At 42.0% G+C, this 18,773-nt stretch overlaps 1 protein-coding gene across 17 annotated transcripts in view; it reads left to right on the top strand.

Moving 5' to 3' along the window:
- The window catches only part of NCOA7 (nuclear receptor coactivator 7), a 155,599-nt gene that overhangs the window by 134,600 nt on the left and 2,226 nt on the right, over positions 1-18,773 (top strand). For 16 of the 17 annotated variants that reach the window (XM_078054782.1, XM_036085457.2, XM_078054773.1 and 13 more), the window contains 5 exons: positions 1,731-1,878; positions 10,747-10,872; positions 12,201-12,353; positions 17,868-17,963; positions 18,407-18,480. In XM_078054782.1, coding sequence (XP_077910908.1) covers positions 1,731-1,878; positions 10,747-10,872; positions 12,201-12,353; positions 17,868-17,963; positions 18,407-18,480 — 597 coding nt within the window. Of the gene's footprint in view, positions 1-1,730; positions 1,879-9,062; positions 9,465-10,746; positions 10,873-12,200; positions 12,354-17,867; positions 17,964-18,406; positions 18,481-18,773 lie in introns of those variants that run through there. The other variant, XM_036085462.2, reaches the window with a different exon arrangement.

Below are 18,773 nucleotides of genomic sequence, written 5' to 3'. Positions count from 1 at the left end.
ATAGTGGTTCATGTTTACATTCTGTAAAAGTTCCCACAAACTGACAAGGAAAACACTGACTACAAAGTCACAAGGAGCCCATTCATGAAAGAAAAGCTGCAGCAGGAAGAAAACATGCGAAAATTGTTCAGCACACACTCAAAGAAATGTAACGTGAGTCAGGTAAAACTTAAATATATATTAAACTCTTTTTTTAAAAAAGAGTAAGCAAGAGTGTTAAGAAGCTCTAATGCAAACTGCAGGGCTGGTGTCAGAGTAAACGAGTTGGCCTTTCAAAAGCAACCTGGCAGGATGAACCACAAGCTATAAAATCCTGCCCTCTGGCCCAGTAATCCCTTTTCTGGGAACTAATCTCAAGGAAATAATTCAAAAGATGGTGAAAGGCATAGACCCTGAGGATGTTCACTGTAACATTTGTACAATTGAAGAAATGGGAACAAGCTAAATATCCTGAGGACACAGGAATCCAGGCTATTCATGACTATTACTTTCATGAAATTAGCCATTAAGAATCAGTACAAAGACTAGCAACATGGCAGAGGTGCATAATTTAATGGTACATATCACAAACGATTATCTCTTGGCCCTCATGACAATGAAAATTGTATACATATGGACAAGAACAGATAGGAATATAGAAACCTAAAAACCTTTTGATCCATTGGGATTTCAGAATTGTGGGGGACATTTCTTTTTTGTTTTAGTTCTGTTAATATTTGTCTTCATCCATTCGGGCTGATATACCAGAATACCATAGACTGAGTGGCTTGCTTATAAACAACAGAGACGTATTCCTCACAGTTCTAAAGGCTGGGAAGTCTAAGATCAAGGTGCTGTCAGATTTGTCTGGCAAAGCCCCACTTCCTTGTTCAGAGATGACTGTCCTTTTACTGTGTCACATGGTGAAAAGGGATTCTTTTATATGGGCACTAATCCCAATAATGAGGGTTCATGACCTAAGCACTTCCCAAAGGTCCTTCGTTGAAATACCATCACATTTTTGGTGAGGTTTCAACATACGAACTTTGGGGGGGGGGGGTACAAACATTCAAGCTCTGTAGCAACATTGTTATAATATTTTTTACCTAATTATAACTTTTTAAAATGAGCAATAATCTTGGAAATCCGCCATCTCTCTATTGATTAAGTCTGGAGAGATGCTACAGTACCTTTAGATGTTAAATATGTATGAGAGAACAGAGAAATAGGAAGCAAACCACATTCCCATATAAATAAGATTAGGTCTCTTCCTAATATTAGAACAACAACCAGTATTATTTACTTTGTAGTTATTAAAGGTGTTCTGTTGAAATTGTAACAGTGCTTCAACTACATAAAACCCCATTGAAGTATTGTTTATCCTGTCCAACTAAAGGACCAGATCAGTCTTTTTTTTTCCCATTGAATACAAGTGCTCAATAAATGAAGACCCAATGAGGAGTATATATTTGGTGTAAATACTTAATTGTGTTTTTCAATTTTATGTCCCATCTCTTGATCTTTCCCTCAGACTGAAAGACAGGTTCTCGGTGTCTGTGGACTTCTGCTTTCACTTTTTGACTTATTTTCCAGATTTGGACTGCACTGGTAGAGACCGTCTTCACAGTGGGAAATTAGTAAGATGGATTTGCCAAGCAGGGAAAAGATGGTTGTGAGCGCTCAAGTCCTTACCTGTGCCTGCCAGGAAAGTGGATTTGGTGTTTAACTCCTATGACGAACGTGTTTTTCAGGGTGGATCACTTGTACACGTTCTTTGTTCAGTGGTCTCCTGACGTCTATGGGAAAGATGCCAAAGAGCAAGGCTTTGTGGTGGTGGAAAAGGAAGAACTGAATATGATCGACAACTTCTTCAGTGAGCCAACCACCAAGAGCTGGGAGGTGAGCACTCAAGAGGGGCTAGACTGTCATGGTCCTTAAGTTATAACATGTAATTAAAGTCTTCTTGGGTCCAGATACCACGAACTTCTTCGCTGGCAAGAAGTTAGATTTCCTGTGCACTTTTGAAGTTATCGGGGAAAATAACTTGATTCCTCTGTCTGAGCTAGTTATATGTGTCAGATAAATGCCGCACTGCCAGGTCATTTCGCTTTTTCTTTTAAAAACTGCTAATGGGTCCCCTTTATATACAGGATGAAGTTCAGGCTCCTTAATGTGGCCTGGAAAGCCCTTCATAATATTTTTGAGCACTTACCAAGCCCTTCCCATGTCAGGGGCACGATGGATGAGATAAGCAGAATTTAGTATGGATGAATCATTACAGTATAATTGAGATAATTGCCATTGTGGGTGAAGTGCCAAGTGCTATAGGAGCATGGAGCCAGGCCCCTGAATGGAGCCAGCGGGATCAGGGAGAGCTGCCCAGAAGGAGTGATCTGAACGAAGATCAGAAGGGGGAGTTTGGGCAGTTGGGGTGGAATGGGACATGGGACATGTTCTGGCCAGAGGAAAGTCTGTGCAGGGGACTGACCCAGGGGAGAAACAGAGTGGGGCATTTGATAGACTAACAGAAGTTCAATGTGGCTGGACCATAGGGCGCAAAGCTGAAGGAGGGGCAAGAAACGAAGCAGGGAAAGGAAGCAAGGATACATCACAAAGGACCTATGAGCCATATGTATCTTCCTAAAGGCAGTGGGAAGGCATTGAACTGTTTTGAGTCTGGAGAAGTATACACGCATATGCATCTCAGACAGCTCTTTGTTGCTGGCAGATGTTCAAGGATTGGAGTTGGACAACACTTGAGTCTCGAAGACCCATTTAGGAGGCGCTTTTGGTCATCAGTGTTGAGAGATAATGGTTGCTGAGAGAGTGGCAGTGGGGAAGGAGAAAATTGAGTGCTTTTGAAAGATAATTAGAAGGTGGAATATACAGGATTTTGTGAGTAATTATTATATGTGGAAAGTAAGGAACATGTCAAGATTGATTTCTTGGTTTTCAGAGTGGGAACTGGAGGGTAGTGCTACCTGCCCTTCACTGAGATAGGACAATAGCGAGAGTATTAGATTTAGTAGAAAATGCTCTGCATTCTGGTTTTAATCTAAATTTGAGGTGTCTGTGGAATGTCCAAGAGACAGCTGAGAATAAAACTTAGGAGAAAGATCTGAAGATATGCTTTTGGAAATCATTAGCAAAGTTGAAGTTATGAATGTAGATGAGGTCATCGTAGGAGAGTATGTACAGTGGGAAGGGAATGGGGCTCAGAACAGAACTCTTAAGGACACTGCATTAAAGGGGCCAAAGGCAGTAGAGACTACAAAGGTGATTGAGAAGCGGCAGCCAGGGAAGGAGGTAGAACACAAGTAGAGTCATGTCTTAGAAGCCAAGGGAAGAGAATGTTTCAAGAGGGGGGTTATGGTCAGAATGACTTACGTTGCAGAGGAGTCAGAAGATAAGAACTGAGGTATGTTTTCTGGATTTAAAACCGAGGTGGTAGTTGGTGACTTTGACAAAAGCAGTTTCATTAAAGTGGTAAGTTCAAAATTTAGATTCCAGGGGTTCAAAGAATGAGTGGGAGGTAAGTAAGTGGAACTAATAGACGTGGGCAAACAACTCAGATTTGGTTCTGGAGGGTAGAAATGAGATGGTAAGCTGGAAGAAGTGAGGTGGAGAATGCTTTTCCTCTCATGAGAGAGACTAACATTTTGGATGAGGTCAGCAGGAACGCCAGAGTAGAAGGTATAGAAGATAAGGGCATGAGGAAGGAAATGATCGGGAGAGCAAATCTCTGAGCAAGGGCAGGGAATGTGGGGGTAGGGATAGGACTGGTCTTAGGTGGCTGGGTAGTAGAAAAGAAAAAAGTGTGTGCAAATAAAATGCAGCTTCAGTGGTGGTAAATTGTGGCATTTTTCATCCAGTGGTTTCCTTGCAGTGGAAGGACGGGCATCTCCTGAAGTGAAGAAGGAGTTAGAGGAATATGGAGAAGGTAGGAAATAGCAGTTACGGAGGCTAGGAAAAACGCTAACTGAAGACTGTCGTGGGGTGGCTGTCTGGTTTTGAGGGCCACTGGACTTTTCTAGTGGCCCCAGGCATTAGTGAGGGGTGATTTTCTCCAGCACTCCCAGCCTGGTTTTAGATTCAAGTGGGCAGTGGGATCCTTCCAAGGCTGGAACCTTGCCAGTTTGGGATGAGCAAGGGTAATAAGCCTGCCCCTTAGGTCTGATCCTTTCTCGAATACCAGGTCCTTTTATACATGTGCTTGGACTCACTCTTCCTTTTTTTTTTTTTTTAAGATTTTGTTTATTTATTTGACACAGAGAGAGACAGCGAGAGAGGGAACACAAACAGGGGGAGTGGGAGAGGGAGAAGCAGGCTTCCCGCTGAGCAGGGAGCCCGATGCGGGGCTCGATCCCAGGACCCTGGGATCATGACCTGAGCCGAAGGCAGACGCTTAACGACTGAGCCACCCAGGTGCCCCCTCACTCTTCCTTTTTTGTCACTCCCTCGTGGCCTGAATGTGCAGCGGGCACACACGCAGCTCTCTCTGGCAAACTCCTGCCATCCTTCAAGGACCCGCTCATTTGTCACAGCTGTGGCGCTCTCAGTCCGTTTCCCCTCCTGTCCTCCCACAGCTCATCGTTCATAGCTCTCTCGTGTACTGCCCAACAGTTTAGTTGTTTACGTGTCTCCCCACAGTTCACAAAGCTTCTTGTTTGAAACCACTGTTTGAAGATATTTAAGCCTATGAGGCTCTTCCTCCCTTGGCTTTTTCTATCAAATCTGTTTTTTTTTTTTTCCTAGTTTTTGCTCCTGTCTCTGGCCAGTCTTTCCGAGTCGACTTCGCTGGTTCCTTTTCTCATGCTGTTCCCTAGGAATTTGTCCTTGGCCCCCTTCTCATCTGTTACATCTTCCTTGGATGAGCTCATCAACTCTTGTGGCTTGTGCGGCTGACCGCCCCCATCTGCCCCCACCACATACCTCCTTCCCCCAGCTGCTACTCTAGAGCTCATAGCTGCCCCACGGGCACTGCTGGAAGTGTCCATGAGGCAGAGGTGGTGTGATACAGGTATTCTGGCCAAGGCACCCAGGAATAGCAAGTCCTGTCCTTACCTCATCAGCTCTCCTCAAGAGGCCCCCACAGATGAAGCAAAGCCAGGAAATGTACATTTTCTTACTGAGACTGTGGTCTCTTGCTCCAATATGGAGTTCCAGAGAGAAGGGTTAGACTGCCTGGGGGACTTAATCCTTGCCTGATGAGGCCTGAATATCTTGAGCCAAAGCAGCCCCCTTTAAGGGCTATTCTGCCTCTCTCCACTAATCCCATCCTTGAATCTCAGCTCTTGACAACCCCGGCAGTGCGGGGGAGGGGGGCCACACTTAGCAGCACCGGGGGAAAAGGAGCCACAGAGGTACACAGGGAGAGAAAGGTCTGCTCGGTGATCTGGTATGGGCCTGGGCAGTCAGCCCCAGGCCTTCTCAGGCTGAGGAGAATGAAAGAGAGGGCAAATTCCTCTGAGAATACTCTCTAGATCTGTAGTGGAAGAGGAAGAAAAAAAGAAGGGATAGAGAAGGAGGAAGAAATTAGTTGGCCTATTCCAAGCTCCTTGTGCTTGTGGATAACTGGAGAGACAGGTGGCTGGACTGGTCAGGCCACCTTATCTCTGTTTTCTTGCCATATGGCAGAGAGTCCAAAAGTGCAGTGAGTAGAAGAATGCCGGCCGCGATCCCTCCCATGCAGGGGCAAGCTCGCATGCTAGCACTACCCTAAAGCCAAGCCACTGTAATGGCACTGCTCCTCCTTTATGGGTGGGGAAGGGCACCTTCACTCCCCCCGAAGCTAGCAGGTGTCTGATCCTCAGCATGTCCAAAAAAAAAAACGAATCTTGCCCCCAAACTTGCTTCTTCTCACATATTCCTATCTTAATTAGTGGTGTCCCAAGCTAGAAACCTAGATATCATCCTAGCTTCTTTTCCTTAACCATATCTAGTCAGAGTCTTATTGATTGTGATTTTACATGGTACAGGGACCTCTACTTCCCTCCACCAAGCCTGCCCCAGTCAGCCTATCTCCACCCTTCACTTGGACTTCCAAGGGCACCTCCAGTCTCAGCGCAACCACCAGGCCATTCTCCCATACATAGTGTTTTTAAGTAAGCTTTATTTCCTAATTTTACATAAGGAACACCTGCTTATTTTAGGAAATTTGGAAACTACAGAAAAGTACAATGCGGAACGTTTAAAAATAATATGTGACCACACTTAACACTTTTGTACATTTTATTCAATTCCTTTTTTTCTCTTTTATTTTAGGATGTTATCTCGGGGGAGAAGGGTAGGGAGTCTTGCTTTTTATTTTTGTAAAATGCATTCATGCTTTATGTATAGGTTTGTATCTGGCTTTTCTCACCTAACATCTTGTGAGAATTGGATCATCTTAAAGATTTTTAAGCCTCATTTTAATGGGTTGCATAATATTTAAAATCTCAATTATAATTTATTTAACATTTCCTGATTTTTAGCAATCATTGTGTTCAAGTTTTTCACAAGGATGAGATAATCTGCAACTCTTACTATTCTCTTAGTTTCCTAGAAGTGACGTTAGCTGATATAGGGGTACTAACTTTTTTAAGACTCCTGTTTTTTATATATGACAACTTAACTTGCCAGCAATATGAGGAATACCCCTCTTCCTGTGTTTATGCCAGCAGAAAGTATTACTACTATTACTCCTTTCCAAAAAATTTTGCTAATTTGGAAGCTGAGAAACAATATATTTTAATTTTTATTTCCTTGGTTGAGGATAGAATAAATGAAAAAAATATATATGTATGTATGTAAATAGTTTCATCACACTGCATTCTTTATGATTAAAAGATACTAATTTTTGTTTTACTGATTTTTGTTTCCTGTATTTTTAGAAGATTTTATCCATTTATTTGAGAGAGAGAGAGAAAGAGAACAAGCAGGGGGAGGGAGAGGGACAAGCCGACTCTGTGCTAGCCTGGAGCCTGACACGGGGCTCCATCTCATGACCCTGAGCCAAAATCAAGAGTCAGTCGCTTAACTGACAGCCACCCAGGTGCCCGTCCTGTATTTTTGACCAATTTTTTTCTAGATGGCTATTTGCCTTTTAATTTTACTTGTGTTTTTTGTTTATGTATTTTTTTCCCTGTAGTGTTTTTAGGTATGGGTGGCCCTGTAGTACCAATCTAAACTCCACTCAGTCTGCAGTTGATTTATTGATACGCGGTAGGTAATACTTTTAATAGTCAATTTTTTCCAGCACTGTTTAATGATTTCTGATGTTTCCTTCATCATATTTAAAGCTCTCATATATGTTCTGTGCTATTTTACTTGCTTAATTAACACATGTGAACATATACTCCCATGCTTAACAACACTCAGTGGCTCCCCATTGCCTACAGCTATCATTACGCACTGGCCAATCATCGGAACCACCACTTGGTGAACCTTTTTTTTTTTTTTTTTAACTGAATCCTAGACCTTCACCACTAAAGACGTTAATTCAGTAGGTCTGGGAGAGGAATGTCAGAATCTGTGTTTTTAAAAGCTCCTAGATGATTTTGAAGAATAGCCGGGTTTTAGAAAAAGTGGCCTCTGGAATGGCATTACTTCTTAATGGCATTACTATTCTTTATTTTCTCCACGTCTGTCCCTCCCCAGCTTCATCTCGACTTCTCTTGCTTTCTGTTCTCAAGCCATAGTGAACCTAGAACACAGCTGTTTTCCTCCTGTGCCCTCCACTTGGACATCTCCCCACACCCCACCTTCCGCTCTCACACTGAAGCCCCATCACCTCTGTATATAAGCCCTCTCTGAAAACTCACTGGGTGGCCCCACCCACCTTTGAGCTGCTACTATTAGCATTTGTATTACGTGGAGTGGCATTCGTTTACTTATAAATGTCTCTAGGACACCTGGGTGGTATAGTTGGTTAAGCATCAGACTGTTGGTTTCAGCTCAGGTCATGATCTTGGGGTTGTGAGATTGAGCCCCACACTCAGCACGGAGTCTGCTTGGGGCTTTCTCCCTCTTTCTCTGCCCCTCCCAATCATGTTCTCTAAGATAAATACATCTTAAAAAAAAATAAAAATAAATGTCTCTCTGCTGTCTCCTCACTCACTTGAGATTAAGGACTGCTTTGTGTCCCCAAGTCTGGCAAAGTAACTGGCACTTGCCATCACAGAGAAGGCAATCAGTAAACGCAAGCTGTTGTGAAGTGTCAGGTACTAAAGAGAGAATGCTGTCTCACTGGCACAAAATCCAAGTGATTCTGCCCCAGATTGTGTCTTGGTTCTTGCATTGAAAATAAATTCTAGCTGACCTGGGTCTGGTCACTAAGTATCTGCCAGAGTTCTCATTAGAACCAACCCTTAGGATGAGCTATGCAATAGCACTCTGACCCCCTCAGCAGTACCTAAGACCATTTTAGATGTGGAAGAGTCACAGAAAGATCACTGAAAATTGATCCAATGGTAATCTACATTTTTTTCCAACCCCTCGTGCCATCTGATCTGGGAAGTAGAGGTGGGCTCATCATGCTTATTAGTCATTAAGGGTAAATGTTCCTTTGCCAGCTATTTTGAAAAACTGAATCTAAAGTAACATTTTTCTCAGCCTCATATAAACCAGATGTTCTCCCATTCTTTTAAGTTCCTCATATCTAACAAACATGATGTGGTATTGAAGTAAAATGCCATTGGCGTAGGTATAATGAACCTACCTTGGGTAAAGGCTCCTTTTATCCTTCCTTCGAGATTCAAACCTATGTCCGGCAACATCCATAAAGTTTAAAATGGAAATTTAGGGGCGCCTGGGTGGCTCAGTCCGTTAAGCGGCTGCTTTCGGCTCAGGTCATGATCCTGGGGTCTTGGGATCGAGCCCCACATCCGGCTCCCTGCTCAGCGGAGAGCCTGTTTCTCCCTCTCCATCTGCCTGTCACTCTGCCTACTTGTGCTCTCTCTCTGTCAAATAAATAAATAAAATCTTTAAAAAAAAAAAAAAAATGGAAATTTAGCTTTAGAGAAGGTGCAAAAAAAAACTCTGGAAAAGCAGGGCTAGAAGAGCTAGCTTAGCCAGAGGACAATTAGGAAGGAAAGTATAAGAAGATAAAGGAAAAAAAAAAACCACAAACCCCAAACCAATGGAGTTGTGTTGCAGTTAGGAAACTACCGGTTCAAAGGTGAAAGTGTCATTTTACAGCCTCACAGCTCTGCCTGACAGGAAGTGTGTGTTTGCTCTAAATCCTAATTTGGGTGTGTTCCTGTAGAAATGTTGAACCCTCTCCTGAGGGAAACAGAAACTCAATTATGCAGGAAACTAGATACAGCAAAAACAGTTGTAGCTCAGCGTGGCTGGAAGCAACAGTGTGTGGCGGCAGAGGAAAACGCTGTTTCTCATTAGAGAGCAAGCAGACAGTTCTCCCTCCCATCAGGATGAGAATCCGAAGGTTGCCCTTGGACATTCAGATTTTCTATTGCGCCAGACCAGACCAAGAGCCTTTTGTGAAGGTATGTTGGAGTCCCTGAGAGCTAATAAGGTGCCGGTGCATCCTCAGAGATCCACCCCTTGCTATGTTTCAAAATGCCTTCTAATGAGAAAGGATGTGCTGACATTTCAACCGAAGCAGGTGTTTTATTTGTTTGGGAGATGGATAAGATGTGGCTTGTCCCTTCTTTTTGGAGTAAAAATCCATATTTTAGTTTTTCATTCCATAGCCCTATTTGTACCTCTGTTAAATGTAGAGTTCACTAAAAACATGTGCTTTATTTAATACATTTAAAATGCTGCATTTGTGATTCTTTGCCAGGGTTTTAGGTAAAGCCCCCATGAGAAGATAATAAAACTTAGTAGTTAATTTCCTAACCAAAAATCTGGCTCAGCCGGTGGCAGGTACTTTATATTTGTCACTGTGCCTATTGGAAATCGAGCGGTGTGTCATCTGGCAACTTTCACTAGATGTAACGTAAATGCTTTTTCTCTATAATGCAAACGTCACTGATACTAGTACCGAGGTATTTTGCTGAATTAGTTACTATATCATTCAATTTCAAAATCATTTAGTGATTTATCCAGACGTTAGGAGGGACAAAAAATAGATTTTTAAGTTGAAATTGACTTTGGTTGTTCATAAGCATAGTTAACAAGTAATAAATGTGCACAAAGTCCTGTTTCTCAGTTTTGAAAGGTTATTTTGATGGTTTCTGATTATACAAAAAGAAATGTAACCTAATTGTAATTTAGCCTAAAGCTTTGTCTTTCTTTGTATTGGTGCTTCTGGTGGATGTTAGCATTTGTTAGTTCTATCAGGGTTTGGTGCTTTGTGCCATAGCTTTGAGAGAAAACATTAGAGGAGTCTTGATTAAACAAACTATCCTTATCTTCCCAATTTCCCTATTTATAGAAGACTTACAGAATGATTGCTGATTAGTCCCTTAACAATTCAAATTTAGATGCAGGCTAAAAGAGAATAATTTAGGGCATTTCAAGGGTATAAGTCACCTGTGGAGTTACGCATAATAATTCACACTCAGTGAGCACTCAGCAGCAGCAGAAGAGGAAAACCTGTGACTTTAATTTGTACATAGTAAGTGTCTCCGTTGTACTGTGTTAGATTCTGCGTTTATTCAAAATTGTAGCTGCAATTAGCCCTTTTCCCAGAGTTCTGGTTCAATTTCTGTCCTACTGCTAAAACTCCACCTGTTACAGGCAGGTGTGTACCTGAGGTCGTTTTTAGTAGGCGAAGGAAAAGCAAATATATCAGGTTTGGGGGGCTTCTCTTCTCCATTTCAGATCATCACCGTTGAGGAGGCAAAGCGCAGGAAGAGCACCTGCAGTTACTATGAAGATGATGACGAGGTGGCCCTGCCAGTCCTGCAGCCCCTCAGTGCACTCCTGGAGAACATGCACATAGAGCAGGTGGGCTCTCCCTGGGGACTTAGGACGGGGGTCTTCCAGGCCTTAATAAAGAAGCATTTCCCATCCCTGCATTTGCTTTTCTCACGGGGTGAAGGAAGAGCCAAGTTTTAAAAGAAGAACACCAGCAGCCTAACCAACACCAGTGTCCTTTCTCCTCTTCTGAGGAGAAGAGGTCACCTTCTTGGGAGTTTGGGGGCTTGGCCAGAAACTATATCCATCTCCTAAGTCTGAATGAAAAGCCCTTCTTGTCTTCAACACAACTTTTAAATTGTCCTACCGTAGTCTTCATGCATATTCCTAACACTTAAAAAAGGATCCACATTTATCCTAGTGATTATTACAGAGTTCCAATAGTTTTAACTTATTGGGCTAAATAAAAGTTACATAGCAAATATACTTTACTAGCTTTACGAAAACTACCAACCCCTAGGAGTAGTTTTCCTTTTTCTGTGATTTCCTTTGTTCACTATGTATTTTCTGAAAATCTGTTACTTCAATTTTATGAAAAACTATGGTGTGCTGTATTTGAACTTTAGTAAGGAATCTCTTGCATTTCTCCCATAAGTCAACTTAGAAACCTGAATTTCGGAGACCTTAAAAGAATCAAGTTCAGCTCCCTCAGTTTGCAAATGAGTCTGTAAAGGCCCAGGAAAGCCAAGAGACTTGACCAAGCAGTTACAGAAATGGGGTTCATGCTGATACTACAACTGATACTAAGCATTCTGAAGACTTAAGTACTTCATAGCCTCCTTTGTTAGTATTTTTGAAGAGACACGCATTATTGGTATTTATGGCAGCCAAATTTAAGCTAACTGTTAATGTAGGTGAAAGAGGCAGCAAGATGAATTCAGACTACATTTGACTACTAGCATAAAACACCTGTGTTTTCTTCTTCTCACTTCTGTGGGAGCTGCAGTTAGTCGTCAGTAGCAGCTCCGAGCCTACGAGCATTTAGAACGAACAACTAGAGAACCGTGAACTGTTTGGTGAAGGGCAGGTCGAAGTGTAAAAGGGAGAGCATATGTCTAATTCATATCAAGCTAGGTGCTGTGTCTTCAAATGTATAGTTGCCTAGTGACCCCTCATTCAGGTCCCTGAGAGGGAATGTATGCTCTGGGTGGCATCCCTGCCAAGACAGCACCACCAAAGCAGTGATTTTTCCCTTCTCTTTCCTGGTTTATAGTTACAAATATTTGTCAGAGTAAAAGGGAGCAACATGTGAGTAAGTATGCTTTTTGAGTTTGAGCCTCGGGTACTTGCTTTGTGCTACAAGCTTATCAGATCCATGGGCGGACTGCATACATACATCTCCATCTTTGGATTTGCAGCTGGCCCGACGCCTCCCAGCAAGGGTACAGGGGTATCCGTGGAGACTCGCCTATAGCACATTAGAGCATGGGACCAGTTTGAAAACTCTCTATCGGAAGTCAGCGTCGCTAGACAGTCCTGTCCTGTTGGTCATCAAAGATATGGATAATCAGGTGAGGCTTGTTCCGCTCACAGAAAACATTTTTTGGTGAAGATTTTCAAACTTAACACAGTCGTAGAGAGACCAGTGTAAGAACTCCCCATCATCCAGATTTTACAGTTAGCAGGATTTTGCCACATATGCTTCATCAGTCTTTCTTTGTTGGTTTTTCTTTGCTGGAGTATTTTGAAGTAAATCCCAATTGCTATGTCATTTCACCCCTACATACTTCCGAATGCATCTCTAGAAGAATATGGAGTGTATTTCCAAATACAGTCACAGACGGGAATTTTTTTTCCTGTGCTCACTGTATAGTAGGAAATTCTGCAACCTAAAGCTGGAAAAGTTGGACAAAAGTCAAGTCTGGATTGGGAGATAGTGCAGAAAGAAGTTCCAGTGCCATACCAGAACTCTTTCCAGGGAGCTGAAGTGGTGCCCACAAACCTTGTCTGCATGGTTGCTCAGATGGAGAGCCAGTCAGGGCTGTGGTGTGTTGTACCTGAAGGACCCAACTGTTATGAAATAGCAAGGAATGTTCTGTACCATTGCTCAGTGCCCTTTCGCCTGTGCTAAAGGAGAATGGAGGCAGTGGTGAGTTCCAGACGTTACCCCCATGTCCCCTCACCAGTACTTCTCTCAGTCAGCTTGGGTGTGAGTGGAATCTGTGCAGTTTTCTTTCATATACTACCCACTCCGGTTTTTGCTCCACAAAAGGAAGACATCTTTCAAGTCTGCTATTTATTCATTCCAGTTTGACCTGTGTTATATCAAGAAGAAATTCCTTTACATTTTTAAGATGTAGATGTTATTATTTTCTCTTTCTGGCATTGAAGCAGGTTTTGTTCAACAGCCTTTCATTTATTCATATGTTCAGAAAATGTACGAGTGCCTGTTATATGTGGGGCACTATTAAGCATTGGGAGCTTGCTGTGAAGCTATATAATTGCGTTCATTTTAGGGAAATAGATCTTTGTTATCATAATTTGTCTTGGGAGAAATTAGAGAGATGGGGGTACTGGAGGCATTGTCTGTCTCCACTGTGATCTTTCCTGGGACTTTATGGCTGGGTTATTATAGATAAAGAATTGTGGGGAGTAGTTTAGCTATTATCACTGTTACTATTATTATTTCTTGATTGATGACATTTTATTTAATCGTTAAAAATTAAAATAATAACAGTTTAAAATGGAATTACATAGGGATTTAATGAAATGTTTGAAAAGTTGGATGTTACGTTTTAGAGGAGCTATGGCTAGATGGTTTTAGACCACACACAAACCCTCACCATAAGTATAGATTAGTTCTCCTACAAATTTACCAAAAGATACCAAGTTTGTTGGGGAACGTGTTGGCAGCACAGAGCAGGGATGCAGCACAGCTTCACCAAGCTTCCCATCAGCAGGTATATAAATGAGGCCTCTACCTGAAGGCTACACTATTCATCAGGAGGTGCAGTCTTACTGGATCTGGTGCCCTCCAGGTACTTGTGTTGATGAAGACACCTGAATACTAACTCTGCTCTCCACACCCGTTTACCCCCAAGGCAGGAATGTGGCTTTGCTGTGTTTGAGAACATGATAGAACAACACCTGTAAATTTATCTGGGAATAAATTATATAAAATTCTAATTTAAAAGAATTATACATGCAGCATGGCAGCAAAGGGAGCTCTGCAGAATCGATAATCAGTGAAACAACCATAACTGGTAGAAATTATAAAAAACAACAGTCACTTCAAGTCTCTAAAAATTGCTATGATATACCCTCGAGGGGCAGGTCCCTAGCACTTCTTACCCCCTACCCAAGATCTGTGTTTCAGAGGCTAAATTCCAGGTAAGGACGGCTTAGAAGTAGAGGATTATTTTCTTCGACCTAACCTCTGTTCCTAGGGGAGATGCCCTACCTTAGGCATGGTAGAATAAGAGAGTATCTAAAGCCCTTGCCACAGCTCTTAGAGCAGAAGTTCTTTGCCAGGTGAGGCAAGCCAAGACCACCAGCTACTTCCCCTACCTGCCACCCTGCTCATAAAATACGTGTTCCTCTGAGGGAAGCAGGCCACTATCCAGCCCCCAGCTCCACAGCAGAGCCCCTGGCTCCCAGCTCTGGGAGAAGAGGCAGATCGTAAGACCTAGAGCTCTGCTAACCTCCTCCCATGGACACACCAAGGTTACAATGGTAGAACAGTTCTCTCTGAAAAAGACCTGAAGACTAACAAAACGGATCTTCTATAACACAGGACAGGAAAAAAAAAAAAAAAGACAAAAGAAAAAAAGCCACATCAAGATGGGTAGGAGGGGCAGAAAAGCGGTCTTGACAGGACTCCACCCCATCCCCCTAGTGACCCACAAGAGGGAGAGAGATCACAAAACATGCAGCTCCTCTCTGAGCAGTGAGGGGTTCAAGTCCCACATTGGGCACGCCAGCCTATGGGCCTGTGCCAGGAAGGCAAGCCCCCAGAACAGCTGTCTTCGACAACTAATTTCTGGGAGAGCATGAGGGCTGTAGGAAAGGGAAATTCCACTGTTGAAGGGCTCACACACAGACTTACTTGCGCTGAGTCTCAACACAGAGGCAGTAGCTTGAGAAGCACCTGGGCTGCAGGTGAGGGAGATTTGTTGACTAGTTTTAGAGAGTATACCAGAGGGGCAGGGGTCTGATGGAGATCTCTCTGGGAATAGAGACACTGGAGGGTGCCAATTTTTTTTTTTTTTTTTAATGCTACTTCCTTGTTAGCATGGTGCTGGGTGGTGCCATTTTTGGTGCTCTCAATTTCCCTTGCTAGTGCCACAAGCTCACTCCATATTCCTCTGTGGCCCCACCCCACCAGGCCAGCCCAGTGCTCATCCATCTTGGCCTCCACCCTGCCAGACCAGGCACTCAGGCTGGCCCCAGCTCTGTGCTCATCCACCACAGCTGCTCCAGACATAGCACACAGACTTTCCCCAGCCATGCACTCATCCACTTGTCCACTGTGGCTCCCACCAGCCCCCTTGCACATGCTCCCCCATCCTGTACTTATCTCCCATAACCCCCGCCCTGTCAGACACAGTGGTTGAACTTGCCCTGGCCTAGCCCCTGTCCACAGCATATCTAAAAACAAAACAAAACAAAACAAAACAAAACCCTAAAAAGGACATAGAGCTCTGAAGCTGTCCCCAAATGAACTGACTTTATTTAGAAGTTCAAGCCAAAGGGTACTCTAGAAAATGATGAAAATTTTGGTGGTAAACAATTAAGAGGAGGCTGTTAACTGCATGAAGACAACAAGCTAAACTGAGGACCATCTAGTTTACCAGAGAGAACCAGGAAAAGAGATAGCTAAAGGAGGACCTTCCTGGAGTTAGGATAAACTTCATAAACTGGCCAAAGAAACTACCCCTGCAGAGGGGCCCAGTTTTAGTCAAATTAGACTGTGGAGTAATTTATACCACAAAGCATTGTGGAAAATAGCAAAATTCAGGCAATTGATAGAGTCTGATTTATACTAACTTAATTCCAGTGAGGTACAGAAATGTTACTTCGATATTGCTCAATTACATTTTCCCATTTTTGTGGTAATTTTGTTACATATATTACACTGATGTATATCAAAAACCCAATGATAAATTGTGCATTAAGGAGGGCACTTGATGGAATGAGCACTGGTTATTATATGCAACTGATGAATCATTAAATTCTACCTCTGAAACTAATAATATGCTGTATCTTAATTAAATTAAATTTAAATAAATAAATTTTTAAAAATAAAAAGATTACTACTTCATGTAATTTTTTCTACTAAAGAAGCTGAGAGAAGAGAGGAGAGCAAATATACATTTATACGTTTTGTTATATTAACCTTTTTTTCTTTTTTTACCACTTTTGGTTGTCTCAACTTTTTTTTCCCCATGGATTCCTTTGTTGTGTTATTGGCAAATATATTAAATTTTTAATATCATTATATACATATCTATAAAATTTCTTTCAAAATAAGTGAATAGAAAAGAGAAAATGGACATTTTCTTACATAACCACAATGTTATGTACCTAACAAAATTAACAGTAATTTCTTAGTTATCATCCAATCCCTAATCCTTAAATAGATTTCCATGATTGCTGAGAAGATTTTAGCTAGGAAAGAATATATTTAGAATCATGAGAGGGTGAGCGTAGGGTGGCTTTTCCTATTCATTGATCAGAAAAGGACCCACTTTCTTCCACCTATGGCCATTGCCCTTCTTGTCCTATTTTAAGCACATGCTTTTAAAAATAGATGCCTATCACAGTGTTTTTTTTTTTATTGAAAGATCACCAAAAGAAGGAAAATGGATTTTTGATGTTTTTGTTACTGTTTTGTTTTTGTTTGTTTTTAGCAGCTCTAGAGAAAGGCTTTAGTAGCAGGAAGTATGAAGAACATTATTAGAGTTTCTAGACTTCTACCCTACCTAATTTTTAGTATTTTAAGTTGCCAGGAACTAAGTGTAATTGGTGAAGAAGAGATTCCACATTGATTATAACCCAATTAAAATAATTTTCAGAAGTTATGACATTTTTCAGATAACCTCCATTTAAAGCAGTGTTTCTCCAGTGGGTTTCCGAAGTAGAAGGTATATCAGAATCACTTAGGGATGTTTTCAAAATATGTATGTTCACTCTTGCCATCTCTTACCCTTGCAAGCACTGATCAGGATCTGAGCAGAAAGATAGGAAGCTAGGACAGTGAGAAAAAAATAGAAAAATTATTAGTTCAAATACATCTAAATCACCCTTAAGGTCCATAGTATTATGGGATTTTTTTTTTTTTTTCTTAGAAGCCATTTCGAGCTAAGAGATATTAGATCATTCATGTTAAGGACACAGTGTTAATAAGCATATTGAGAACTCATTTTTATATATCGAAAGAGAAAAATTGATTTTCTCTGGGGGCCTGTCTGGCCATGACTCCACTTATAAAACACATAAGACACATGATTTTGTTCTTTCAACCACTCACTTCTGTGTGCAAGATGCATCTTGTTGTTTAATGTTCCCAGTATGTCATCTGTATTCACTAAAGGAAATTTGACCCCATAGTGGACTTCAGAAGTGTCTTAAAATTGGAACAATTGCTGGCCTTTGACAAATACATTCTCTGAACCACTTGAGTTCCAATTAGAACTAGAGATATTTTACTTATCTGTTTGTTGGTAGTCTTTTTAATTTAAGAGCTCTAATTTAGTAATGGTCTTTGCTGAAAGAGGTTTAATGATATCTCAAAACAGGATTGTGTTAGAATATTTCAGAAAGCCATTCTTTGGGAGGCCATTCTTTGAAAGAAGATAATGTTTCGAGGCGCCTGGGTGGCTCAGTCGTTGAGTGTGTACCTTCGGCTCAGGTCATGGTCCCAGGGTCCTGGGATGGAGCCCCACATCGGGCTCCCTGCTCAGCGGGGAGTCTGCTTCTCCCTCTCCCACTCCCCCTGCTTGTGTTCTCTCTCTCGCTGTCTCTGTCAAATAAATAAAATCTTAAAAAAAAAAAAAAAAGATAATGTTTCTATGTTCTTTTGACAGATTTTTGGAGCATATGCAACTCATCCTTTCAAGTTCAGTGACCACTATTATGGCACAGGCGAAACTTTTCTGTACACATTTAGCCCCAATTTCAAGGTACCGAAATGGGAGAAATACCCGATTTCCCAGTGTTGCAGTGTCAGCAGTGAGGGTGGGGGTGGGGGCGGGGGACTGTCTTTGGAGCAGCAGCTGTTCCATAACCTCATCTGGACTCACTGTAGCCTGGGTCTGCCCTTCATGGCTGCAGCACACAAACTGCTTGGAGGGTCTTTCCTTGGGCCTTTAAAACTGCTTTTTTGTGCGTTCTGGGATCGAGGGAGGCATGATAGGAGGTCAGAGCCAACATGTGCTTGAGAGGTCTTTCCTACTTTATAACCCCTTTGAAGATCTCATCCTGGTATCAGAAAGGTCTGGCAATCAGGAGCTTCCTCAACCAAGGGGTAGTTTCCTTCCACACACAGGTACTACGCTAATAACTCCCTCTTCGCTGATTCTCCAGATTCGGATGTCTGTTCTCTCTCTTGTGTTTCTACCCTAAGGTCTTTAAGTGGAGTGGAGAAAACTCATACTTTATCAATGGAGACATAAGTTCTTTGGAACTTGGTGGTGGAGGGTAAGATTTTTGTTTTTATTAATTTACTGCCTGACCTGTGAGAGTCTGTTTTGACCCAGGTAACCAAAACCTTGTATCAGGTGATTTTAGCTAGGCCATGTGCTTAATTAGGACAGTGGCCTAACACATGGCCCTAAGAGTCAAAGATAAAATGGTTTATTTATGTGTCTAAAGGAGGGACTACTATCATTTGTCTTTTGGGAAAGATGAGTCATTTAAATGGAATAAAGGAAATGTATGCGTTGTTTTCCAAGCAGTTTAGGGTTTTGTCTGTTGGTAGCATAAAGGAAAGA

The sequence above is a fragment of the Halichoerus grypus genome, chromosome 9, assembly GCF_964656455.1.
Source record: "Halichoerus grypus chromosome 9, mHalGry1.hap1.1, whole genome shotgun sequence".
NCBI lineage: Eukaryota > Metazoa > Chordata > Mammalia > Carnivora > Phocidae > Halichoerus > Halichoerus grypus.
Note: the sequence above shows the minus strand (reverse complement) of the source record. Positions and strands in the feature narration are given on the sequence as shown.